Genomic DNA, 27,656 nt, shown 5'->3' with positions numbered 1-27,656 from the left:
TGGGAAGACTGAAAAAGAGTATACCAGAAACTGGGCTTATACCAATATTTTACACCATTTGCCAAGATAAGGTCAAAGTGGATATATGACCTTAGATATAAAGTGAGATATTTCAAGAAAATTTGAAGCACATGGAACATATTGCTTGTAAGAGTTATGGATAGGTGAACAATTTATGAATATATCAACAAGAGACAAAACAGAGTGAGGTATAGAATGGATAATTTTGATTCCATTAAATTGAAAAGGTTTTGTACAAATAAAGCAAATGTAGCCAAGATCAGAAGGAAAGCAGAAATTGGGAGAAAAATTTTGCAGACCTTTTCTCAGATAAAGGTATCATATCTCAAATATGTAAAGAACTCTGTAAAATCTATAAAAATATGAGTCATTCCCCAATTGCTAATGGTCAAAGGATGTAAACAGGCAGTTTTCCAATGAAGAAATCAAAAGAATTTATAGTAATGTGAAAAAATGCTCTAAATCATTATGGATTAGAGAAATACAAATTAAAACAACTTTGAGAAATCATTTTTCACCTACCAGATGGGCTAAAATAATTGAAGGAGAAAGAGACAAATGTTGGAGTGGATGTGGAAAAATTGGGACACTAATTCATTGTTGGTGGAATTGTGAATTGATCCAATCATTTTGGAGAGCAATCTGGAATTATGCCTAAAGAGTTATTAAACTGAGTATAACCTGTGACCCAGCAATACCACTAGTAGGTCTATTTCCAAAGATAATTAGGGGAAAAGGAAAAGAACCTATATGTTCAAAAATGTTTATGGCAACTCTCTTTGTGGTGACAAAGAACTGAAATTGCAAGTATGCCCTTCGATTGGGGAATGGCTAAACAAGTTGTGGTATATCATCATGATGGAATACTACTGCGTATAAGACATGATGAGTTTGATATCTTAGAAAAAACATGGATAGACTTGCACAAAATAATGAAGAGCAAAATAAGCAAAATGAAGAGAATGTTGTATACAGTAACAGCAATATTGTTTTAAGAAAAACTTTGAGTAAGTCATTTTGACTACTGCGAATACCCAAATAAACTGGAAAGAACATATGAAGGAAGACACTATTTGCATCCAGAGAAAGAACTGATAAATAGAAGTATGTATCAAATGATTTTACATATATATATATATATATATATATATATTTGTGTCTAATGGTAGCCATTTCTGGGGCAGAAGGGGGGAGGATAGAAAAAAGGAAATTAATTTGATAACTTTATTATATATGTAAAAGGAATAGCATATGGTACATGATAGATTCGTAGTTTCATGCACAATCATCCTTTTATTATACTATACTATATTGCACAAATTAAAAATCAAATAAAAACTTAAAAATAAATAAATAAAACTGGGCTTGGGGATTTCATCAGTTCATGTATAAAGTTAGCCATCCCATCTCTAATGATCCGTGACTCTCTAGTCTACTCTGTCAAGTTGGGAGACCAGGGAAATCTCTGCTAGCCATAAATGAGCAATACTTTTGTTGGCAGATCAGATGATGTGCAAAGGCCATCCCAGCTCTAATCCTCTGTGACTCTCTACACTGTCCAGCTGGGAGATGAGGGAGATCTCTTCTAGCCATAAATGATTAATAATTTGCTGTCAGTTTTGCCTTACAAAGGTACAAGTGTGGACAATCTGCTTCTATTAACTGTTCTTCTTGTCTCTAGATTTATTTCAGGGCCAATCAAAGAAGGTCTTGGTAGTAAGATTAAGTCTTTGCATTCTAACCTCCAAACAAGTCCTGGAAGTTATTGGGATTTGGGGGAGGGCCCAAAAGTGGGTTTATGGACGTAGACTGTTACGCAACTATTTCATAGACATTTTGAGAGATTTTCTATCCCCTAGCCAAATAGTTATCTAGAACTAAACATGCCCAGTAAGCATTAAACAAACCAAGACAAGGGAAAAAATAGCCAATCTTAGCTTGGAGCATTCTGATGGCTTTTGTTGATTGCCTGGCTAAATATAGTGGCTCAGGATCCCTGGTCCAAGAGAACAAGGTTACTAGGAATTGCAACTTTTTTTTGGGAATTCCCATTAGTTCTTTGGCTGTAAGCTTAAATTCCCAAAATCCATTTTGGGGTGTGCTCAATACTCTCTACTAGTTTTCCTATATTACGATTATTTAATATGACCTGTTAGTAGAGCAGAGAGAAATTTAAAGTACCTAACTTTCATTGGATCCTCAGAAATATTTGAAAGCCCTTCCATATTGCTCTCATAGACTCCTTGTATTTTGTACAAAAATATCAAACTTTTCCTCCTCTATTCAAGAGTTGACCTGAGCTATGACAATTTCCTCCTTTACTGACAAGTGTGGACCCCTACTATGAGAGATCCTTCTATTCAGATGTGTCACCTCCCTTCACTGGCCTGTAACATAAGGCACTTGAACTGAGCAAGATCCCTTCCAACTCTACAATCCTTTGTTTCTGTATTGCCAATATTGGTGAAGATGCCTTGGAGGGGGGCAATGACCCTGAGATCAGAGATCACATCTTTTCTAAACTTTTAACTTCCAGTAATGTTAAAACACAAGGCTCTGTGAGCAATGGGGGTTAGATAAGTGTTTCTTTTTAAAAGTTTTTTTAAAAAATTGTTTTTAGTTTTCAACATTCATTCTATAAGATTTTGATTTGTTAATTTTCTCCCCCTTCCTCTCCTCCCCCCTCCCCAAGATGGCATGCAGTCTGATATAGGCTATACATGTACAATCATATCAAATGTTAAGTGAGTGTTTCTTGAATTGATGGTTTAATTGAATGGAATATCAGTGGGTAGTGCTATGTGGAGGCCACAGTGGCAGAGACCAAAGTGAACTTACCTGAGCTAGGAGTACCAGAAAGGACAAGGATGAGGTATATGAGGTAAAAACATAGAGTAGGGCTGTTGTAGGAAGAGTGCTGGTGATTCCACTTCATGGTCCAGATCATGGCTGATGGGAACCCAACCAGAGAGATGCTGAGAACAAGCAAGGATGTTGCCAGTGAAGAGCAGGATAACAGAAGCTGAAAATTGTCCCCACTGACCATTTAGCACAGGATTCAGGAGTGTTGTCTCAGAGTCTGGACAACCACACATTAAACCACACGTGTGCCCCTTCAGGGCACAGAGCTGTGGTCCAGCTTGTGTCCACCCCACCTTGTTTCCCCTCTGTCATATAGATCTCACAGGTTAGGCTGGTCCCCATACACCCCACATTCATTTCAACATCCACAGCTCTGCTTACACTATTTTTTCTCATCTATAATGTCCTCCCCACACCTTTCATTTTATTCATTCATTCATTCATTCATTTATTTCTGCATTCATTTATTTAATTATTTATTTGTCTGCCCATTCATTCATTCATTTATTTACTCAATTAATTAATTTATTTATTCATTCATTCATTCATTCATCTATTTGTTTGTTTATTTATTTATTTATTTGTTGTTTTTAGTTAGGCAATGGGGTTAAGTGACTTGCCCACGGTCACACAGCTAGTAAGTGTTATGTGTCTGAGGCCATATTTGAACTCAGGTCCTCCTGAAGCCAGGGCCGGTGCTCTATCCACTGCGCCACCTAGCTGCCCCTCCTTTCTCTTTATTCCAATACTTCTATGTCTGACTCAATGGGCCTCCTGCTCCCTGAAGACTTCTTACATTAACTTCTTGCTCATTGATCATCTATCTCTGTTTTTCATTTCATCATCTTAGCAGCTCACATGGATTCAATGATTTCCTCTATGCAGAGGCCTCTCAGCTTCACTGATTCAGCCCTAACCTCTCTCCTGACCTCTAGTGTCTTTTGGATACTCTGACTTGGATGCCTCATGGACATTAAACACAACATACACAGAACTGAACTCACTGTCTTTCCCCCTAAATGTTCTTAATTTCCTGCCTTCTCTATTATGTCAAGGACAGCACCAGGCTCCAACCCAGATGTCATTCTCAACTCCTTATTCTCTTTTTCCCTGCCTCCCCATATCTAGTCCTCCATAGCCAAGTCCCTGTCTAGTCTACCTTTCCAACACCTCTCATATCCATCTCCTTCTCTCCTCTGATACTTCTGCTATCCTCATGCAGAATTTCATCACCTGGTTAGTGTCCCTGCCTCCAGCTTTTCTACTCTCCAGCATTTGACATTCAGCTGTCAAAAAGATCTCCCTAAAGTTTAGGTGTGACCATTCCAACCCCCAATTCAATAACATACAGTGGCTCCCTGTCACATCTAGGATAAATAAGGTGTTGAAAGCCCTTCACACCCTGGCCCTTTCTTATCTCTTTCATCTTCTTACACCTTCCTCCCCTCGAGTCTTCTGCCACCCAGTGACCCTGGCTTTTTGGCTATTCCTCAAACAATACCCTCCACCTGTCTACTTGAGGCATTTTCACTGGCTGTCTCCCTTACCTGCAATTCTCCCTCTTCCTTTCTGTATTCCAGCTCCTCAGGCATTTTTCAGATCCAGCTCAAATCTCACCTTCTGCCAGAAGTGTTTCCTCATTCCCTGTATTGCTAGTGTCTTATCTCCTAACATTGACTCCAATTCATCCTTCATATATCTTGTTTTGTGTAAAGGTTTGTGTGGTCTCTCCTTCATTAGACGGTGAGCTTGTTGAGAGCAAAGAATGAATTTTGCTTTTCATGGTAACCCCTGTGTCTAGTAGCACAGTGCCTGGCACATAGTAGGTACTTAATAAATGCTTCTTGACTTGGTTTGACCTCTACCCTTGTTATCAGTATCACTAAGCAGAGTATATGGGCGTGGAGGATATATACTATGTCTTTCCTTCTGCTTGTCTGTGCTGAGTAACCGGGCACAGATCTATGATCTTACAGGCCCATCATGTAGATGACAGATGATTGATGAATGGGGAATACAGTTCTGTTATCTATGGGCAACACAGTGGGCTGAGGGCTTCTCTAGAAATGCTGGGCTTGGGACTTCTCTAAGTCTCCAACTGATTCCTTGGTAGCTTAGGTGCCAATGGTTTAGATTTCATTTTACTCAATCATTCAAAAATATTAATAAACCAAAGAATGGGAGTTAATAGCCTGAATATATCTGTAGAAAGTAAGATATTTTACATCTCTTGTGATTACTTGAGTGGGAATATAGTGGAAGTTCTATATATCACAGCTATTTATGGCATCTTTACATAAATTAACCATGTGCTATGGCATAAGATTCCATACTGGAATATAGAAAAATAAAAATTTTAAGTATATACCTTACTGATCACAATGGAATAAAAATGACAATTAATGAGTCCTTTAAAGGAAGAATTGACCTCAGGACTCCTGGATCCAAGACTAGTCCTCTGTCCAGTGGGCCAAACTGCCTCCCAAGCTTCCTCTTACAATTTGGTCTGTCTCTTAGACATAGTGGTCAGAAGGGTCTGATTAACAACTGACCTCCCCATTGATAAATGGTTAGAAGGTATTAACTGGTTGTTTTTTAGATAAAGAAATTAAAGGAATTTATACTCATATGAAAAATTGCTCTAAATCATTGATTAGAGAAATGCAAATTAAAACAATCTTGAGATACCATTTTACAAGTATCAGACTGGCTAAAATGATTGAAGGGGAGGGCAACAAATGTTGGAGGGGATATGAAAAAATTGAGACAATAATTCATTGTTGATAGAATTGTGAACTGATCCAACCATTTTGGAGAGCAATCTGGAATTATGCCCAAAGAGTTATTGAACTGCATATACCTTTTGACCCAGAAATACCACTATCAGGTTGGCTTCCCAAGATTATTAGGGAAAAAGGAAAAGAAACTATCTGTTCTAAAATATTTAAAGCAGCTCTCTTTGTCGTGACAAAGAACTGGAAACTGCACTGATGCCCATCAATAGGGGAATGGCTGAACAAGTTGGGGTACATGATTTTGATGGAATATTACTGGGTCATAAGAAATGGTGAGTTTGATGATCTTAGAAAAACATGAAATTAACTTATGTGAAATAATGAAGAGCAAAATGAACAAATCCAAGAGAACGTTATATATGGTAACAGCAATAATGTTTTAAGAACAACTTTGAGAGAATAAGTCATTTTGACTATTACAAATACCCAAATTAACTACACAGGATATATGAGTGAAGTGTATCCAGGGAAAGAACTGACAACTAGAGGTATGCATAGAAAGATTTTACATATATATACACATTTGTGTCTAGTGATGGCCATGTTTAAGGCAGGGTGGGGGAGGTAAGAAAAAAGAAAAAAAGTAATTTATGTCATAACTTTATTATACATTTAAAATGAATAGCAAATTGTACATAAAAGATTTGTAGCTTCATTTATCAATTATTTTTTTTATTATGTTGTTTTAGAAATGCTTGTTTTATGCCAGAAATTAAAATTTTAATAAATAAAAATTTAAAAAATACCTAACCCACCTGTCCTTCCCAAGTTTCTGAGATAAGGCTGCAGACCAGAGAAGAGTAACCACCATGAAAATGACTACAAGCCCTTTGGAACAAAGTCCCTCCCAACAAAAGAACTACCTCAGCCTACCCAGAGGTTTAACAGGGACCTCCTTCTGAGGGCTCTGTGGCTCACCTTGCTTTCTACTGATAACAATCATCTGGGCACATTCTCAGGAAGAAAGGAGGAGAGAATTCATCTCATCAGGAAGAGAAAGGTCTGTTCTCTTTCTAGCTCTTGTCAAAATATTTTGGAGATACCCTGTTTCCCAGAGCTAAGGCCCAGCAAGCAGGCTGTGCCCTGAGCTTGGCATAATAACAATCCTTTGCTCTCTGGATGATCTCACCCTCTGGCAAAGTGTTCACTCCCTCTATTTCCCAGGGACCAGCGAGCCAACATCCATCACATCTCTGACATGCTCATAATCCCTGTTCTTTTTACTATATTCCTGTTCCCATCACAGAACTCTGGTTCTGTACTGCATAGAGTAGTAACAACCCCCAAGACCTGGGACGATACTGTTCCAACAGGTGCAGTAGTAACTCAAGACCTAAAAATGACATAGTCCAGCCCGCTTATGTATATTAGCACCGTCTGCACCCCAATATGTTAAGCCCTCCTCAGGATGGAGGGCTTCCTTTAGTGCAAGTCACTTTCCTCATGCTGAAATAAATCATACCTCTACTTTGTGTCCTGACACCTGCATCTAACCTGCTCTGTTCAGCTCTGGCCATTCTCAGGTTAGAGACCAATCCAGTCTGGACTGCAGTCTAAACTCTGTTAACTGCGTTCTAAACATCTCGCTTTTCCACTGTAGAAAGCTGGGAAAAGCCCTTAGCATATTGTTCCTTGTGAGAGAGGCTTCTTGGTGATCCTGCCAAATGGCTCTCATTTAGCCCCAGGCTAAAAGCCTCTCATTCCTTCAAATCCACTAGACATATTCTTTTGTCCTCTCCTTTACTCAAGTCTCTGACAAACATATGGCTCTATTTGCCAAAGCTAAACCTTTGAATTGTCATCTTTGTCCTTCAAAATCAGCTACTGAATCTGAGCTGGTGTGTTATAAGAAGATCTTCAGAAGTGGCATCTCTGTCAGCTTGTTTACAAACCAGTCATGCTTCCCCCCACTCCTTTTCTATTTCTTGTATTCATCTTGAGTAGCAGAAGAGCCAGAAGAGCAGTCTTAGGAGATACTGGGGTGGAGTCTCTCAGTGGAGGCTGGAGAATGACTTGCTAGGGATGTTGGAAAGGGGATTTCTGTTGAGGGCTGGACTGGATCAGATGCCCTCTGAGATCCCTCCCACTGCTGAGCCCATGATTGTCACAGGGTCGACATAACTGTATGAACACCACACTTGGAGTCCAAAGTTTGAGGTCTGGCACTGCCCAGATCTGTGTGACCTTGGATGAGACCCTTCTCTGTATGAAACTTAATGTTCTCCCCTGTAAAATGAAGATAATAATGCTAGGAGGCAATTTGTTCCAGTAGAAATAAACTGGCTTAGGAGTCAGAGGACTTGTGTTCAAATCCTGCCTGTGAGGCTTACTGCTTGTAGGATCTTTGGAAGTGCCTTTACCTTCTATGGGACTTAATTCATAGATCTACAAATTGAGGTGGCTGGACCTGAGGTCCCCTGAGGTCCCTTTCAGTGATAGATCTAGGCATTGAAGCAGCTTGGTGTAGAGCCTGCTGGGCTTGCAGCCAGGAAGACCCAAGTTCTAATCAGTTGTGGGACTCAGACAGAGTCAGATGATGTTTCCTCATCTGCAAAATGGAGATAACCAGGCCTTTAGTGCCAACAGCTAGGGTTGTCATGGGGCCCACTGAAAATAAAGAATAAATTACAGGCCCCAAAACAAAACTAGAGTTTGAAAAATTAAATTAAAAATGTCTATCTCCAAAGAAGAAGTATAAGAATATACCTCCCTCCTCCCACTCACACACACACACACACACACACACACACACACTGCTTTAGACCTCTGAGTCCATGGATATGGAACATTGCATAGAACATTAGTTTTCTTTTTGGGAGATTATTTCCATTTCTCCCCTTTCCCTCTTCTTTTTCTTTCTTCTTTTTAAACTCTTTGTTAGAGGTGCTGGCTCTGTAGGAGGAGGATACACACAGGGAAAATCTAGGCCATGTGAAACTCAAATGTCACTAAGAACTTATTTAAAATAGCTCGGTAACAATCCCTTGGGGCCCACTCATCCAGCTCACAACCTCACTCCTCAGATTCTAGGGCTCATCTTGGGGGTGGCTCTCTTACCCAACACTAGGCCACAAGCCTCCATCCGTGTCCTTCCACCTTAGCAATCAGCCGCCTGACTCAGATATTTAATAAGGCATCAACTCAAACTTCATAGCAAGAACACGGTTCAAATCATTTCCCCTCCCCTATACCAGGGCACAATTTCCCACAAATGCCCCAGCATCTAGGAGGGGAAAGAATGGGCAGCAAACAAGGGACCAAAGCGTGAGAGATAGACCTGGCCAACGCATCTCCCTGCTCCAGAACTAGGCCATTCATGTCCTTTTTCTCAGAATATTTGCTTCATCTCCATGGAGTCAAAAGCTCTTCTATCTGGGGGCAAAGACTTAGTTAGGGATGGCAGAAGCTTCTTCCCTTTGACTCCCTCACAGCCTCAGCTCAGAAGATGGAGCATCAGGTGTGAGTAACAGCCACAAGGCCAGGAGAGCTGGGACATACAACTTCATTGGGGAGAGGGAAGGGTAACATGACTGGAGCTCAGGAGAGAGCTCATGGCTGGGAATCATCTTCATAAAAATGGTAAGTGAATCCATGGAAGTCAAGATCTCTAAGTGAGAGAGCACAGAAGTAGAAGAGAAGAAAGAGTATTCTGGAATAAGTCTTGGGGGGCACCACAATTAGAGAGTGAGACTTTGGTGGAAATCCAGGCAAGGAGCCTGAGGAGGAGCTGCCAGATAGGAGGACCAGGGAGGGCAGTGTCACTAAGCTCTAGAGAGCAGAGAGTCGAGGAGGAGACGGGCACTCGATTTTACAATCAGTCAGTCACAGGCATAGACTTCTCAAAAATATTCACAGAGGTTTAGCCGTACCAAGTCTTAAACTATATTACAAGGCAGTAATTATCAAAACTATCTGGTACTGGCTGAAATACAAAGGAAGATCAGTGGAACAGAGCAGACTTAGCAGCAATGGCCTCCCCAGCTGTTCAGTCTGCCTCTTAGGCCTTATGGTCAGGGGAGCTGACTCACAACTGACCCAGCGGCACTTCCCAAGTTTCTGAGACAGGCCTACAGCCCAGAGGAGAGTGACCACCATGAAAATCAACACTCTTTCCAACAAAGCCCTTTCCAACAAAAGGCTCCCCCAGCCCACCCAAAGGTTAGACAGGGACCTCCTTTTCAGGGCTCTGAATAATAAAACAATCTTCTAGGCTTTTTCTCAGTCACAAAGGAGGAGAGAATTCATCCCATCAGGAAGAGAAAGATCTGTTCTCTACAGTCAGACGACTGCCTCTGAGGCTTACTGCTTGTGGGACCTTCCAAGTCCCTTTACCCTCGGTGAACCCTAGTTTACATATCTACAAATTGAGGGAGCATTACCTGATGTTCTCTGAGGTCCCTTTCAGTAATTGGTCCAGGTAGCTTAGTGAGTGCAGAGCCTGCTGGGCTCAGAGTCGGGAAGATCCAAGTTCAAATTTGAATATGAACAGTTGTGGATCCAGGCTGAGTCAACATCATATGGAAAATAAAAGCAACCACACTCTCAGACTCAGCTGATAGGTTTGTTATCTGAAATGAGCAGCTAAGTACAGCCCCAAAACCAAAATAGAATGCTGCAAATTTGAAGCTAATGTAAATAAATACTAATTGCAGTTTAATAACTGTTTATTGCTAGTATCAATCATTGTTATTGTTATCATTGTGTTATCATTATTACTCAGGTTGTTGTGACAAATGAGATAATTGTAAATTGCCTACCATAGCACCTGGCACATAGTAGGTATTAGTGGTTCTTATTACCATGTGGCAGGCATCATGCTAAGTACTGGGGATGAAAGAAAACCCAAGGCATGGGCACTGCCCTCAGGGAGCTCACATTGGAATGGGAGAAACAACCTGCAAAGAGCTCCACACGCCAGATAGAGAAAAGGCCAATGGAGACCTTGAGGGGAACCAGGAGCAGATGAGATGTGGGGGAGAACCAGGATTGGCCTCCTCCAGAAGAGGAATTGAGCTGAGTCTGGAATGAAGCCAAGGAAGCCAAGAGGCAGAGGTGAGGAGGGACAGCATTCCAGGCAGGAGGTACAGACAATGCATTTCTATTTTACCCTCTGGTTCTAGAATATCAGGGCAGTTTTCCTTGATAATTTCTTGAAAGGTGATGTCTAGGCTCTTTTTTTGATAATGGCTTTCAGGTAGTCCAATAATTTTTAAATGATCTCTCCTGGATCTATTTTCCAGGTTAGTTGTTTTTCCAATGAGATATTTCACATTGTCTTCTATTTTTTCATTCTTTTGGTTTTAACAATTTCTTGATTTCTCAAAGTCATTAGCTTCCATTTGCTCCATTCTAATTTTTAAGGAATTATTTTCTTAACTGAGCTTTTGGACCTCCTTTTCCATTTGGCCAATTCAGTTTTTTAAGGCATTCTTCTCCTTATTGGTTTTTTGGACCTCTTTGCCATTTGGGTTAGTCTATTTTTAAGGTGTTATTTTCTACAGTATTTTTTGGGTCTCCTTTGGTAAATGGCTGACACGTTTTTCCATGGTTTCCTTGCATCACTGTCATTTTTTCCTCTACTTCTCCTACTTGCTTTTCAAAACCCTTTTTGAGCTCTTCTGTGGGCTGAAACCAATTCATATTTTTCTTGGAGGCTTTGGATGTAGAAGCTTTGACTTTGTCGTCTTCTTCTGGTTGTGTGTTTTGATCTTCTTTCTCACCAAAATATGATTCTCAAATCTGATTTTTTATGCTGTTTGCTCATGTTCCCAGCCAATTACTTGACTTTTAAACTCTTTGTTAAGGGAAGGCTCTGCTTCCAGTGTGGAGGGTGTACTGTCTCAAGCTTCAGGAGTGTTGTGCAGCTGTTTTCAGAGGTACTTCTAGGGACCTGTAAATTTTCAGTTCTTACACGGTGATACATCAAGGGCGAGGTGTTTACTCTGCTCCTGACCTGTGTTCCCTGTCTATGAGTGACCACAAGCACTCTTTTCTGCCTTGGAACTGTGAGGAAGATTGCCTCTTCACCATCACCGCAAGCTCCACCACGCCAGCACTTCTTCTCGCTCCAGGACCGCCACCCAGGATTGTGAACTAGATCCAGGCATGGGCAAAGCAAGAGAATCTTGCTTCAGCGCCTTCCAATAGATCCCTATAATCCCGCTCTGAATAGCCACTTGATCCTCCCGTTGTGAGAGCTCCAGAATCAGCACCTGCCACTGTGGCCACTGCCCCCGGGCTGCACTTGGGCCAGGGCTGGACCATGATCCTTTCACTCAGGTCCAACAGACGTTTCCCACTGACCTTCTGAGCTGTCTTTGGCGTTCGTGGGTTGAGAAGTCTGGAAGCCACCACAATTCCTTTTGATTCAGTCCCATGAGGCCTGCTCAGGGTTTGCTGGGCTCCCATGGGCGCGGCCCACCCTGAACTGCACTCCTCTTCCAGCCTTTCCTGTCGCGCGACAGACCTTTCCTGTCGACCTTCCAGGTTATCTTGGGCTGGAAATTTATTTCACTCTGTCTTTTTGTAGGTTCTGCTGTTCTGGAATTTGCTTAGAGTCATTTTTACAGATATTTGCAGGGATTTGGGGGAGAACTCAAGCAAGTCACTGCTTTTACTCTGCCATCTTGGCTCTGCCCCCCTATTTCTTTTTAAAAATTTAATATTTCCTCATTTATGTGTAAAAACAATTTTAAAAATTCATTTTAAAAATTTAGAGTTCCAAATTCACTCTTCTCCCTTCTGTCCTGCTTAATTGAGAAGGCAAGCAATTTGATGCAGGTTATACATGTGTGGTTATGCAAAATATATTTCCATGTTAGTCATGTTGTAAAAGAAAACACAGGCCAAATACAAAGAAAGTAAAGAAAAAGTATGCTTTGATCTGCATTCAAACTTCATGCATTCTTTATATGGAGATGGACAGCATTTTTAAAAAATCATAAGTCCTTTGCAATTATCTTGGATCATTGTACTGCTGAGAATAGCCAAGTCATCCACAGTTGAAGATGATATAGTACCGCTGTCACTGTGTATGACATTTTCCTGGTTCTCCTCATTTTACTTTGCATCATTTCAGGTAAGTCTTTTTTTTTTAAATTTATTTTATTAATTTATTTTGATTTATCAATAATCACTTCCATATGCTTTGAGTTTAAAATTTTTCTCCCCCTTCCTCCTTCTCACCCTCCCCAAGATGGTGCACAATCTAATATAGACTATACATTTACATTCCTATTAAACGTATTTTCACATTAGTGATGTTTTAAGTAAAAATTAAAACCAATAGGAGGAACCATCAGAAAGAGGAAACAAAACTCAACAGAAGAGAAAAAAAAAAGCAATTCAACTGCCATAGTTCTTTCTTTGGATGTGGATAGCATTTTCCATCACGAGGCCTTGGGAGATGTCTTAGATCCTTGTATTGCTGGGAAGGGTTAAGTTCATCAATATTAGTCATCACACAACGTGGCTGTTATTGTGTACAACATTCTTTTGGTTCTGCTCACTTCACTTAGCATCAGAGCATACAAGTCTTTTCAGGTTTTTCTGACATCAGCCTGTTCATCATTTCTTATAGAACAGTAGTATTCCATTACATTCATATACCACAACTTGTTCAGCCATTTCCCAATTGATGGGCATCCTCTCAATTTCTAATTCTTTGCCACCACAAAAAGAGCTGCTATGAATATTTTTGTACATGTGGGTCCTTTTCCCATTTGTATGATCTCTTTGGGATATAGCCCTAGAAGTGCTATTGCTGGGTCAAAGGGTATGCATGTTTTTATAGCCCTTTGGGCATAGTTCCAAATTGTTCTCCAAAATGGTTGGGATCATTTCACAACTCCACCAACAGTGTATTAGTGTTCCAATTTTCCCACATCTTCTCCAACATTTATCATTTTCCTGTTTTGTCATGTTGGCCAATCTGATAGGTGTGATGTGATACCTCAGAGTTGTTTTGATTTGCATTTCTCTAATCAATAATGATTTAGAGCATTTTTTCATATGACTATAGATGGCTTTAATTTCTTCATCTGAGAACTGTCTGTTCATATCCTTTGACCATTTATCAATTGGGGAATGACTTGTATTTTTATAAATTTGACTTAATTCTCTATATATTTTAGAAATGAGGCCTTTATCAGAGAGACTGGTTGTAAAAATTCTTTCCCAATTTTCTACCTTCCTTCTAATCTTAGTTGCATTGGCTTTGTTTGTGCAAAAACTTTTCAATTTAATGTAATCAAAATTATTCATTTTGCTTCTGTTCTCCATAGATCTGATAGATAAACTATTCCTTGCTCTCCCAGTTTGCTTACAGTATCAGCCTTTATATCTAACTTTTGACTTTATTTTGGTATATGGTGTGAGATTTGGGTCTATGCCTAGTTTCTGCCATACTCTTTTCCAGTTTTCCCAGCAGTTTTTTTTCCCCAAAGAGTGGGTTCTTATCCCAGAAGCTGGGATCTTTGGGTTTATCAAATAATAGATTACTATAGTCATTGACTACTGTGTCTTGCATATTTAACTTATCCCACTGATCCACTACTCCTATTTCTTAGCCAGTACCAAGCAGTTTTGATGATTGCTGCTTTATAATACAATTTAAGATCTGGAATTGCTAGGCCACCTTCCCCTACATTTCTTTTCATTAGTTCCCTTGATATTCTGGATCTTTTGTTCTTCCAAATGAATCTTGTTATTATTTTTTCTAACTCCATCAAATGATTTTTTGGTAGTTTGATTGGTATGGCACTGAATGAGCAAATTAGCTTAGGTAGGATTGTCATTTTTATTATATTAGCTCGGCCTACCCATGAGCAACTGATGTTTTTCCAATTATTTAGATCTGATTTTATTTGTGTGAAAAGTGTTTTGTAATTGTGTTCATAGAGTTTCTGGGTTTGTTTCAGGAGGTAGACTCCTAAATATTTTATAAGGTGTACAGTAAGTTTAAATGGAATTTCTCTTTCTATCTCTTGCTGTTGGGCTTTGTTGGTAATATATAGAAATGCTGATGATTTATGTGGGTTTATTTTATAGCCTGCAACTTTGCTAAAGTTGTTTATTATTTCAAGTAGTTTTTTACTTGATTCTCTAGGATTCTCTAAGTATATCATCATGTCATCTGCAAAGAGTGATAGCTTTGTTTCTTCTTTGCCTATTCTAATACCTTCAATTTCTTTTTCTTCTCTTATTGCTAAAGCTAAGGTTTCCAGTACAATATTGAATAACAGTGGTGATAATGGACATCCTTGTTTCACCCTCGATCTTATTGGAAATGCTTCTAGCCTGTCCCCATTACATATAATGCTTGCTGAAGGTTTTAGATAGATGCTATTTATTATTTTAAGGAAGACTCCATTTATACCTATGCTTTCTAGTGTTTTTAATAGGAATGGGTGTTGTATTTTATCAAAAGCTTTTTCTGCATCTATTGAGATGATCATGTGGTTTCTGTTGGTTTTGGTGTTGATATGCTCAATGATGCTGATAGTTTTCCTAATATTGAACCAACCCTGCATTCCTGGTATAAATCCTACCTGGTCATAGTGTATTATTCTTGTGATAAGTTGCTGTAATCTATTTGCTAGTATTTTGTTTAAAATTTTTGCATCTATATTCATTAGAGAAATTGGTCTATAATTTTCTTTCTCTATTTTGACTCTTCCTGGTTTAGGTATCAACACCATATTTGTATCATAAAAAGAATTTGGTAAGACTCCTTCTTCACCTATTTTCCCAAATAGTCTATATAGTATTGGAATTAATTGTTCTTTAAATGTTTGATAGAATTCGCATGTAAATCCATCTGGTCCTGGAGATGGCTTGTTCAATTTCTTTTCCTGAGATGGGGTTATTTAAGTATTTTACTTCCTCTTCTGTTAATCTGGGCAATTTATATTTTTGTAAATATGTATCCATTTCACTAAGATTGTCAAATTTGTTGGCATATAGTTGGGCAAAATAATTCCTAATTATTGTTTTAATTTCCTCTTCCTTGGTGGTAGCTTCACCCTTTTCATTCTTGATACTAGTAATTTCATTTTCTTTTTTTTAAATTAAATTAACCAAAGGTTTATCTATTTTATTGGTTTTTTCATAAAACCAGCTCTTAGTTTTATTTATTAGTTCAATAGTTTTCTTAATTTCAATTTTATTAATTTTTCCTTTGGTTTTCAATATTTCTAATTTGGTGTTTAGTTGAGGATTTTTAATTTGTTCTTTTTCTAGTTTTTTTAGTTGTATGCCCAATTCATTGATCTCCTCTTTTTCTATTTTATTTATGTAAGCATTTAGAGATATAAAACTTCCCCTAAGAACTGCTTTCGCTGCATCCCATAAGTTTTGGTATGTTGTCTCATTATTGTCATTCTCTTGAATGAAATTATTGATTGTTTCTATGATTTGTTGTTTGACCCAATCATTTTTTAGGATTAGATTATTTAGTTTCCAATTATTTTTTAGTCTATCTTTCCATGGCCCTTTATTACATATAATTTTTATTGCATCATGATCTGAAAAGGATGCATTTAATATTTCTGCCTTTCTGCATTGGATTGTGAGGTTTTTATGCCCTAGTACATGGTCAATTTTTGTGTATGTGCCATGTACCGCTGAGAAAAAAGTATATTCCTTTCTATCCCCATTCAGTTTTCTCCAGAGGTCTATCATACCTAACTTTTCTAATGTTCTATTCACCTCCTTAACTTCTTTCTTGTTTATTTTGTGGTTAGATTTATCTAGTCAGAGAGGGGGAGGTTCAGGTCCCCCACTAGTATAGTTTTGCTGTCTATTTCTTCCTGTAACTCCCTGAACTCCTCTAAGAATTTGGATGCTATACCATTTGGTGCATATATGTTTAGTAATGATATTACTTCATTGTCTATGGTGCCTTTTAGCAGGATGTAGTTTCCTTCCTTATCTCTTTTGATTAGATCTATTTTTGCTTTTGCTTTGTCTGAGATCAGGATTGCTACCCCTGCTTTTTTCACTTCAGCTGAAGCATAACATATTCTGCTCCAGCCTTTTACCTTTACCCTGTATGTGTCACTCTTTTTCAAATGTGTTTCCTGTAAACAATATATTGTAGGATTATGGTTTTTAATCCATTCTGCTATCCGCTTCTGTTTTATAGGAGACTTCATCCCATTCATGTGAGTCTTTAAAGGTTTTTCTGAGAACATCCTGCTTATCATTTCTTATAGCACAATAGTATTCCATCAAAATAATATATGACAACTTGTTCAATCATTCCCTTACTGATGGACATCCCTTCAGTTTCCAATTCTTTGCCACCACAATTACAGCTGCTACAAATATTTTTGTACAAATAGATCTTTTCCTTTTATAAAAATCTCTTGGATACAAACTTAGTAGTGGTATTATTGGTCAAAGGGTATGCATAGTTTTATAGACCTTTGGGTATAGTTCCAAACTGTTCCACAGAATGGTTGAATCAGTATATAATTTTGCCAACAATGCGTCAGTGTCTCAAGTTTCCCATATCCCCTGCAATATTTGTCATTTTCTTTTCCCATCATACTAGCCAATCTGATAGGTGTAGGGTGGTACCTCAAAGTTGTTTTAATTTGTATTTCTCCAATCAATAATAATTTAGAGCATTTTTTGATAAGAGTGCAAACAGCTTTGATTACTTTGTCTGAAAACTGACTATTCATATCCTTTGACAATTTATCAATTGAGTAATGGCTTTTTTATATATACATTTAATTCAGTTCTCTATATGTTTGAGAAATGAGATCTTTATCAGAGAAACTTGCTTTAAATTTTTTTCATGCTTATGATTACTACTGTGTATTTCCCCCCGTTTATCCTGCTCTTGCTCTTTTCACACTGTCAATGCTTGAGTGTTTTGTTTCTGACTTGTACCCCCAAATCCATCCTCCCTTCTACCAGCATACCCCACACCCCTTTCTCTCATGCCCTTCCCATCCAACTTTCCTGTGGGTTAAGGGAGATTTCTATACTCAACTGAATGCATATGTTAATCTCTCTTTGAGACAATTCTGATGAGAGTAAGGTTCACCAGCTACTATTTTTAATATGCCTTTAGGTTTATGAGGATGATGATGACTACTACTACTTCTAAAGGTAAAAGAGGCAGTGAGGTGGGACAGTGGGTAGAGCACTGGGTCTGGAGTCATGATAAACCTGAGCTCTAATCTAGCCTTAGATACTTACTAGCTTTGTGACCCTGGATACATCATTTAACCTCTGCCTGACTCAATTTCCTCAACTTAAAAAACAAGATAATAATAGCACCTATCTTCCAGGGCTGCTGTTAGGCTTAAATGAGATAGGAATTATTAAGCCCATAGTACAGTGACTAAAACATAGTAGGCACTTAACAAATGATTATTTCCTTCCTACTACTAATGTGATGCAGGCATGATAGTATTATACTCTCTATTTTACAGACAGACAATTGGATGTTCAGACAGGTTTAGTTGTGGAGGTGTAATAGTATGGGGGAAAAGGGCACAAAAGGAAGCAAATCCAATTAATCCAGGGTCCCCCACCTCCCCAGACCTTGATTCAAATCCCCACACATCACCATCACCATTCGTCCTTCTTGCTCAAAGGGACAGAAGTTGGTATGCCAATCAACAGGATGGTATCCAGAGCCTCAGGAGAGGTGGAAACATACTAGGGAGGAAAATGACCAAGGGGATTGTAAAGAGGTGTGAGGGAAAGGAAAGGACTTGCCTACAGGAGGATGATGGCCGAGCCAGGTCCAGAAGCCAAGTCTCTCAGCTCTCATAGATTCTCTGTTCATTATACTCTGGGAGGATCCTGTTAAAGTCTAGATACTTCTGGCAGGAACTGGCATATTAAGCCATCATCTATCAAAACTCCTTGGCAAGAATGAGTGGATAAGACCCATGCCAATGCTAGCCAGGTGAGATCCAGATGAGGGACACCAGACAGACCTATCCATCTATCCAGGTGACCAGACTCCACATCTCCCCAGGGAGCTGAACCACTCCCCCACATGGAGCCCTCACCTGGCTCTGTGGCCCACCCTCCTTCTAGCTCAGCTGCACAGACAATAATCACATAAGGGCCAGGCAAACACCAGCCCAGGAGCCTGGGCTCCCTCTGCACTTGTAAGTTACCCATGGGCAGTGGCAGAGCAGAGGCTAGTACAGGACCTGCCTAGAGGCCATGGGTGACATTTGTTGCCTTCCTGTCCCCACCCCCAACCCTCCAGCATCCAAAAAGCTTCTCTCCCTTTCTGACCACAGGAAGCAGTCAGGAGAGAGAATGTCTTGTCTCCAAGGGGATCACAGGAAGGAAAGTGATTTGCCAGAAGTGGGCCCACAGCAGAGCAGCAGCTGATCCAGAAGTCAGACCTTCATCTGCTGGGGCCCCCAACCACACAAACAAATACTCTTAATGCTGGGCCTACATTGTCCTCTGATTTTCTTCTCCTCTGTCCCTAGAACGCCAGAAAGGAGCATTCTCAGTGACTGGCCCTGCTCAGCTCATTCAGGCCAAGCAGGGGGAAGATGTCACACTCTCCTGTGTACTGTCCCCTAAGAGAGTTGCCCACAATGTGACTGTGAACTGGTTCCGAAACCAGACCCTTGTGCACAGGTACCCTGCTGGGGAGAAGCTGGAGGAATCCCAGGGCACTGAGCTCCAGGGGAGGATGGAGCTGCTGAAACATGACATGGCTGAGGGGGGAAGGAGACCTTGAGGATCCAGCAGGTCCAGGTCTCTGACTCTGGTCCATACACTTGCTGTGTTCAGTTACCTGACAATTGTGATGAAGCCCACTTTGAACTGAAGGTAGCAGGTAGGTCCTGTGTGGTTTATGGACTTCTTCTGAATCACAGACTGTTAGAGTGGGAAGTAACTTTAAAGAGTCAAAATGCCCTCATTTAACAAATGAGGAAAGTGGGACCCAGAGAAGAGAGGGGCTTTGCACAAGATCATACAATTTGGAAATGTCTGGGCTAGGAATGAGACCCAGCTCTTCTCACTCCGGATCTGGCCATTTTCTTTTCCTTGACACATTCCTTGGGTCTTGAAAAAGGGACATACTCCCTTTGGGAAGTGGATCTTTTTTTTTTTTTTTTGCTAAGCAATGTGGCTAAGTGACTTCCCCAGAGTCACATAGCTAGTAAGTGTCAAGTTTCTGAGGTGGGACTTGAACTCAAGTCCTCCTGATTCCAGGGCTGCTGCCCTATCTACTAAGCCACTTTCCCATCTCTCAGTTTGTCTGAGGCAATGCCCATTCAATGACTAAAGGCTAGATAGGGATTGAGACCAAAGAGGGAAGAGAAAGCTTCTGACCATAACAAAAAACAATTGCTACATAGAGTATTTCTAAGCCATGAAAACTAAATAATGAGCAACAGCCCAAGCCTGGGTGCTGTTACTGGCCATAAAATGAAAGCCAGAGTAATATGGGTTTAAAGGCTAGTCAAGCAGCTTCATTTGAATCACAATGGACTTTTTAGAACCCTATTTTTTCAGAGCTATATTTCAAGAAATCATAAATGAAAACTACACAGGACAAAAAAAATCCCAGCTTCTAAAAAATAATAAATGATTAAAAAAATCTAGTCCCTAAATCCCCCCAAAATCTTACAAATGTAAGCAACCAAAAATTATCTTCTTATAAAGAGAGTATTGATGATAAAGAGAATACTAATGATAGACCCCTAAAAGGTCCTGGACTTTCCAACATGGCCCAGGCCCTGGCATTCACCTGAGGCACCTGGCCAATCCCAGAATATCCTTTTAACTGCCCTTTCATCTTGGACCTCATTGTCTGCCCTTGGCCCTACCCCAGGCTGTTTCACCACTCCTTAATTCCATCTAGACTCCTCTGTTACCTCCTAGTCACCCCAAGCTATTGTCCACTCCTTGATCACATCCAGATTTTCCCACAGTCTTTCTGTTAGTGTCCATCTTGCCCCCATGCTCAGATTCCTTAAGAGTCTGAATCCCTTGTATTCTCCACACAAATGCATGGATTCTTAAGATCTTGCCCTTGTCTCTGACGGAAGGAAGGCTTGAGTCAAATTCTTTCAAGGTAGAACCCACTCCTTTTGCCCTTGAATTTTGGGGTTCTCAGCATCACTAGACTGCAATAGTGTGACACCCCAAGCACAGAGGTATTAGGAAGAGCAGGAGAAGAGGAGAAGAAGGAGGAGAAATTGCTGCATTTCCCAACTCAAATTGGCAGCATCTCCACTAGTAATCACAGATAACATTGCAAAGACAATTAATACAAAACATTCTCCAAAAACTTGGTTTACTTCTTCCCACAAATACACACAGCATTCATGGGAGAAGGAAGCTTACACTTACATCATAATAGTGATGAGGCTCTTGTGTAAGAAACAAATGTTACAAAGGCTTACCCAACAACACCTGCTCTAGAAGGCCTTCCCTCTGGTAGAGGCCCCAGGCAGAACCCTTTGGTGGTATTGTCCTGACTTACTCCTGAACTGGATCTAAGTGAGGCAGAGCTGCACAAAGTCCTCAGCCTCATTCTCTCCTCCAGTCATCAGTGATTCCTCTGGGAGCTCTCTCCAGATTATCCCGCCTGTACTCTGTGTGTTCATGGCTGTTTGATTGTCGTTTCTCTCATCAGATGGTAAGCTCCTTGAAAGCAGGAAGTGTCTTTAGTCTTTGTATTCCCAGGGCTTAGCACAGTGCCTAGCACAGCCTAGGCACTTAGTGAATCTTACTGACCGACTTTGAAAGGCAAAGACCCAATGTGGAATCTCCGAACAGGTATTTCAGATGAACTTGGGGTCTGCATTGAGAGGCTTTGTGGATGGGTCCAGGTCTCCTGGCCAGCCTGGCATGGCCCTCTGGAGTCCTTCAGAGGTGGCCACCCTACTTGGGAGCCGGGTGCTTCTGTAGAAATCTCGCTTTGGCAACCCTCAACCGAATCCAAAATTCTGAAATCTCTACCCTCCATGATGCCACCAGGGGAGTAAAATGCTCACTTCTGCAGAGGGTCAGTCAACGATGTGCTCAAGGAGGAAATGGAAAGGCAGGAGTGGCCTGAGATTTCAGGCTCGCCCTGGCTTCCCTAGGCATCTATGAGATGTAACCCACTGTCTTTGGTGATGGGTTTGGGAGGTGGGGAGAGAGAGAAGGACTACCATTTCACCATTGCTGAAAGCCCCAGGGAGCAAAAGGGGGCACAAAAGAAGGGGTTTTTAGGGGGCAGCCAGGTGGCGCAGTGGACAGAGCACTGGCCCTGGATTCAGGAAGACCTGAATTCAAATCTGGCTTCAGACCAAACACTTGACACTTACTAGCTGTGTGACCCTGGGCAAGTCACTTAACCCCATTGCCTAAAAAAACCAAAAAAACCCAAACAAACAAAAAAAAAGAAGGGGTTTTTATATGTGCTGCTCTGTGGTTATGCTGCCCTACCTTCCCCTTAGTGTATCACTAAAGGAGAGATAGATTGTCTGTCTGGCAGCCCTTGGGGAAGCAGGAGGTCCTCAGTGGAGGCAGGGGAGTCCCTGCTCGTCCCTGCTGCTTCTCTGTCCCTCCTTCTGGAATTGGTCATTTTGAAATACCTCTGCTGTTAATGAAACAAAAATCAGTTGTTTTATAAAGGTTAACAATATCTTGATAAAATAAATGTAATAACTTTTTAAATTAAAAAAGCAAGAAATAAAAGCCATTTAAAATAATATGGATTTAAGATAAATATTTGAAAAAATGGAACATTTTAAAATTAAATATAACAGATTTTTTAAAGGATAAGGGAATTGGTTGGGATTTCATTGGTCTAGGGAATTCTGGAGGAGGAATTTCCAAGAGCAATGCTGGTCTGTGCCTCCTCTGCTTCCTCTAGTCTCAGGGAGCAAGGAGAGGTAAGTGACTAACCCAGGGTCACCCAGATAGTTTGTAAGAAAACAAAATTGGAAAAGGTTCCATAATAACCAAACTAGAGAGAAGATAAAAATAAGTGAGGTAAACTAATAAAATGTTAAGGAAACAGTTAAAATAGAAATAAGCTGTTTTCTAAAACAAATAAGAATTGAAAAGACCAATTAAAGTGGGCAAACAAAAATCTTGCTGGCAGAGGATGGGGTAGAATGCCTGACAAGTGAAGGGACAGAAGATCCGGCAACAGGTGACAAATCAGGAGGACCTGGGTTGCTAGTACGTTACAACTTCCTTCAGGGTATGGCTCTTAGGGGAAGCCCCAGCTATGCCCCCTCAGTCTCAAGGCCTCAGTTTACCAGGGCAGGAGGTTGCCTCCTTCAGGACAGAGGAGCTGGAGGCAGAGAGGCAGAGATGGGAGCAGGGCTGCCAGGAGGCTGGGGTGAGGAGTGGGCACCAGGCTGCTTCCGTGAACACACAGGTGTGATGCATGAAAAGTTGGAGAGACTTAGTTCCTGAGTAACTAACCATTTTATTAATTATGGTTAGTGAACAGTGAATAAAAGGATGGTTGAGTGGCTTTCTCTGTTAAACCAAAGACCCCTCCTGGAGGCCTCTTGACCTTTATATACCAGTGGTTAACAATTAATGAAAGAATGAATATTATAATGAGAAGTGGACCTATTCTAATGAGGGGCTGGGGGACATGACTTTGATTCCCTCACTCATGGACAAAGAGAGACTTATTTAGAGCCAGAACACTCCTGAGCAACATATAACAAAAAGATCTTACTCCTTCCCCCAGTACTTGTCTGAGTAGAACATAAGGGGATGGAATTCACCTAAATCACATTCTCTTTGTAAGGATTTTCTAGTTGGGTGAGGGAGCAATTCCACCTAGATAAGATGGTTTAGGTGGTGTAAATTTTGGGGCAAGGTCAGTAATGTCATTCAAAGACTGGCTGCATAAACTACAGGAGTTTGTTTCTGAATGAGGAAATAGAGAAAAAATCTTAATCTCAGTTAATAATGTTATTAATATGAGAAAGAAATAATCATTTCTCTTTCCAGTGAGACTCAGATGAGGGAAAGTCCAACCCACACCTGGAAATCATTCAGTAAAATAATTTATTCAACTCCAAATGACTAAATTCCTTGAGTGAGACTGTGGGTGGGTAGGCTTGGGGAAGGGACTGGGTATGGGGTCATGGTGGCTGAGAATAAGGAAGAGCAGACTAGGACATCCAGGGGTGGACTGGGGCTGGTGGTACCTGATTCCAGGTCCACATTTAGGGATTGAAGGGACCAGCTCTGGAAACAGGCTGCCTGGCCAAGGGCAGCCCCAGCAATCCCCATCCCTCCACCTGGACCTAGAAAGTAACCCAGAAACCAGGTCTAGGATTGGGGTGTGTTGAGGATTAGGCTGAGGTGAGAACATGGCTAAGAGGTTTCTGCCCAAGAGACCCTCCTCCTGACCCCCAGTGGATAATCATCTTTCACAGGGACCACTCAGGAGTTTCTTTGTCATCCCACCAAAGGCCAGATCCCTCAGCCAGGGCCAGACCATTTGTTCAGAGCCAAGGGAGGGATTCTAGTCCAGCAGATCAGGGATCCTCAGATCCCTCTCACAGCAACAATCAGAGGCTCTGGTGGGTGATGGAAGGAGTAAAGGCCTAAGGGAAGGGCCTTCTCTTACCTCTGGTTCTTTGGAGTTTTGTTTGGCAGAAGAAAGAAACCACAAAGATGGAACCAATGAAGACCACCGGGAATAAAAGAAAAATCCTTTTATGAAGTGTCTTCTGAGATGTGGGGAGATTCTCTGAAAAGGTGCCCCCAAACTCGATTATTATGGAAATCAGAGAAGGGAAACCTTGGTCCCTGATCCTGTACCCAGCTGGGACCATAGAAGGCATCAGGATTCAGGAAATCCTGGGCAAGGATGGTGGCTTTGTGCCCTGATGATGCCATCTTACAAACATCCCCCCAAAACCCAGCCTCCCCAGGAGTTCAGACAAGAGAGTGTCAGAACTGGAAGAGAGCTTGGAGAGAATCTAGCCCAGCTACCTGGAGGAAAATGGTTATGAGAGGCCTTCTATCCTTCAGCTTCTAAGTCACAGAGCCAGGTCTGAAGCCTGGGTCCTCTAACTCCAAATTCAGGCCTCTTCCCACCACCTCACAGCTGTGTCCTTATAGAATCAGAGACTTTCAGGGGATGATGGGCACTTAGGTCACATCTAGTCAACCCCATCATTAGAGAGAGGGCCAGAGAGCAGAGAGGGGAAGAGGCTTGTCTAAGGGATTACATGGAGGTCATGACAGACACAGGCCTAGGCCCCACGTCTCCTGATTCCGGAGGATGTTACTCTCTTCTGAAGTCCATTCTGGGTTTGGTTCTTACATCGCCATTGAGAAGCTCTCTCTGGCTCTCAGCTGAGCAGCCTGGACTCCAGCAGCCCTGGGGTCAGCCCTCCACTAAATGGTCACACTGGTCCATTTTCCTCTCTGAACCTTGGTTTGATCATCTATGAAAGGATGGGTTTGGGGGCTGCAGTGTGATATAAGAGAGGAGAAATAGCCCCAGCCTTGGAAAATCAGAAGATTTGGTTGAAAATTGTGACTGTCACTTGGTGGCTAACTGACCTTTGACAGGTCTTGGACTTCAGTCTCTTCCTTTGTAAGTGGTGTGTGTGTGTGGGGGGGAGGGGGCTGGATAACCTCTGAGGTCCCTTGTACAGATAACATTCTTCAACGACAAAATTGTATATGTCAGTATCTTTTCCCATCTTTGCCCATAGTCACACAGAGAATGAGTCAGAGGCAGCATCTGGACCCATTTCTTCCTGCCTCCAAGTCCAGTACTCCATCCACTCTCCCACATGTCCTTTCAGTCTGCCATACACTAATTTTTTTTAATCAGGTTAAGTATCATACCTCTCCAGCTCCATCAAGGCATGAGGCCAGGCCTTCCTCCCTTCTCTTCCCCACAGCCTCACCTAGGACGGGGTTGGGCACAGAGAAGGTAGGTACTTAAGAAACATTTGTCACTAGGCCAATGTGGAGGGAAGCCATGCAGATGAGAGTGAAGAAGGCCTCAGACCCTTTGTACACCACTGAATGTAGGGCTTTTGAGGGCCGGGTGAAGCCTGACATCTTTGAAAGAGAGAATAAAATCATCCTCATTTTTGAGCTCCAAGACAGAGGGGAGGCCTCCATCATTTTTAGTAGGAAATATCAGGCCTGAAGAATCCAAAGATGGGAAGAGAATTAAATCCATGAGTTAGGATTCACTTCTCAAAGGGAGTTTGCTCCTTTCTCAAAGCCTGTGATTTTACACATGTGTCAAAGAGAAGAGAAAATGTCCGTATTTGGAGTGAAAAGAGCCAGGTCTGATTCCCAGCCCAGACATTTCCAAATTGTATGACCTTGTGCAAAGCCTCTCCCCTCTCTGGGTCCCATTTTCCTCATTGTTACATGAGGGGGCTTTGACTTGATGCTCTTTAAATTCACTTCTAGCTCTAATGGTCTGTGATTCAGAAGAAACTCATAAACCACACAGGACCTACCTGCTACCTGCAGTTCAAAGTGGGCTTCATTGTAATAGTCAGGAGAACGGAAGTGGCAAGTGTATTGACCAGAGTCAGAGACCTGGACATGCTGGATCTTCAAGGTCACCTTCCCCTCAGCCATGTCACGTTTCAGCAGCTCCATCCTCCCCTGGAACTCAGCACCCTGGGATTCCTCCAGCTTCTCCCCAGCGGGGTACCTGTGTACAAGGGTCTGGTTTCGGAACCAGTTCACAGTCATGGCCCGAGCATCCATCTTAGGGGAGAGTTGACAGGAAAGTGTGACGTTTTCCTCCTGCTTGACTTGAATGAGCTGAGCAGGGCCAATCACTGAGAATGCTTTTTTCTGGCGTTCTAGGGACAGAGGAGAAGAAAATCAGAGGACAATGTAGGCCCAGCATTAAGAGTATTTGTTTGTGTGGTTGGGGGCCCCAGCAGATGAAGGTCTGACTTCTGGATCAGCTGCTGCTCTGCTGTGGGCCCACTTCTGGCAAATCACTTTCCTTCCTGTGATCCCCTTGGAGACAAGACATTCTCTCTCCTGATTTCTGCCTCTGGTCAGAAAACCAGGAAAGCTTTTTGGATGCTGGAGGGTTGGGGGTGGGTGGGGACAGGAAGGCAACAAATGTCAGCCGTGGCCTCTTAGGAGGCCCTGTACTAGCCTCTGCTCTGTCACTGCCCATGAGTAACTTACAAGTGCAGAGGGAGCCCAGGTTTCTGGGCTGGCGTTTGCTTGGCCCTTATGTGATTATTGGCTGTGCAGCTGAGCTAGAAGGAGGGTGGGCCACAGAGCCAGGTGAGGGCTCTATGTGAAGGAGTAGTTCATTTCCCTGGGGAGGTGTGGAGTCTGGTCACCTGGATAGATGGATAGGTCTGTCTGGTGTCCTCATCTGGATCTCCCCTGGCTAGCATTTGCGAGGGTCTGACCCATTCATTCTTGCTAAGGTGTTATGACAGAAGATGGCTTAATTTGCAAGTCCCTGCCAGAAATATCTAGACATTAATGGGACACTACCAGACTGTAATGAGCAGAGAGTCTATGAGAGCTGGGACTTAGGTTCTGGATCTTGCTCTGCTATCACCTTCCTGTGTGACTGCAAGGAAGTTCTCCCCCGCCCCTTTCAGAATCCTCTTGGTTATTTTCATCCTGGTTCTGTGTGTCCATCATCTACCCCAGCTTCAAACACTCTCCTTACCTTTCCACATCTTGCCCTGAGCACTGTGACTGAATCAATACTAACTATTGCCCCTAGGGAATGTGCATCATTGGAATGCCCTAGTTTGACTCCTGAAACTCCTGAAAACACTGCTCCCTTCCCTGGCCCCCAGTCTTCTTTTCCTCTAGTTGTATGCCTCGATCTGCAATCAGACTCCATAGTTCTTTCTCTTCATGTAGATAGCATTTTCCATCATGAGTCTTGGAATTATCTTAGATCACTGTATTTCTGAGGAGAACTAAGTCTATCAAAGTTGGTCACCACTCAATGTTGCTGGTACTGTGTGCAACGTTCTCCTGGTT

The 27,656-nt window shown here is 41.6% G+C and overlaps 1 protein-coding gene across 1 annotated transcript in view; it reads right to left on the bottom strand.

The window, feature by feature from the left end:
• The window catches only part of LOC110210619 (butyrophilin-like protein 2), an 81,316-nt gene that overhangs the window by 20,119 nt on the left and 33,541 nt on the right, over window positions 1-27,656 (bottom strand). Inside the window, exon 4 of the mRNA XM_078156888.1 lies at window positions 26,138-26,491. Within this exon, the coding sequence (XP_078013014.1) occupies window positions 26,138-26,491 (354 nt within the window). The remainder of the gene's footprint in view (window positions 1-26,137; window positions 26,492-27,656) is intronic.

Source organism: Phascolarctos cinereus, unplaced genomic scaffold (assembly GCF_003287225.1).
Source record: "Phascolarctos cinereus isolate Bilbo 61053 unplaced genomic scaffold, phaCin_HiC Scaffold_726;HRSCAF=1367, whole genome shotgun sequence".
Lineage (NCBI taxonomy): Eukaryota > Metazoa > Chordata > Mammalia > Diprotodontia > Phascolarctidae > Phascolarctos > Phascolarctos cinereus.
The sequence above is the reverse complement of the archived record's forward strand: the minus strand, read 5'-3'. Positions and strand labels throughout refer to the sequence as shown.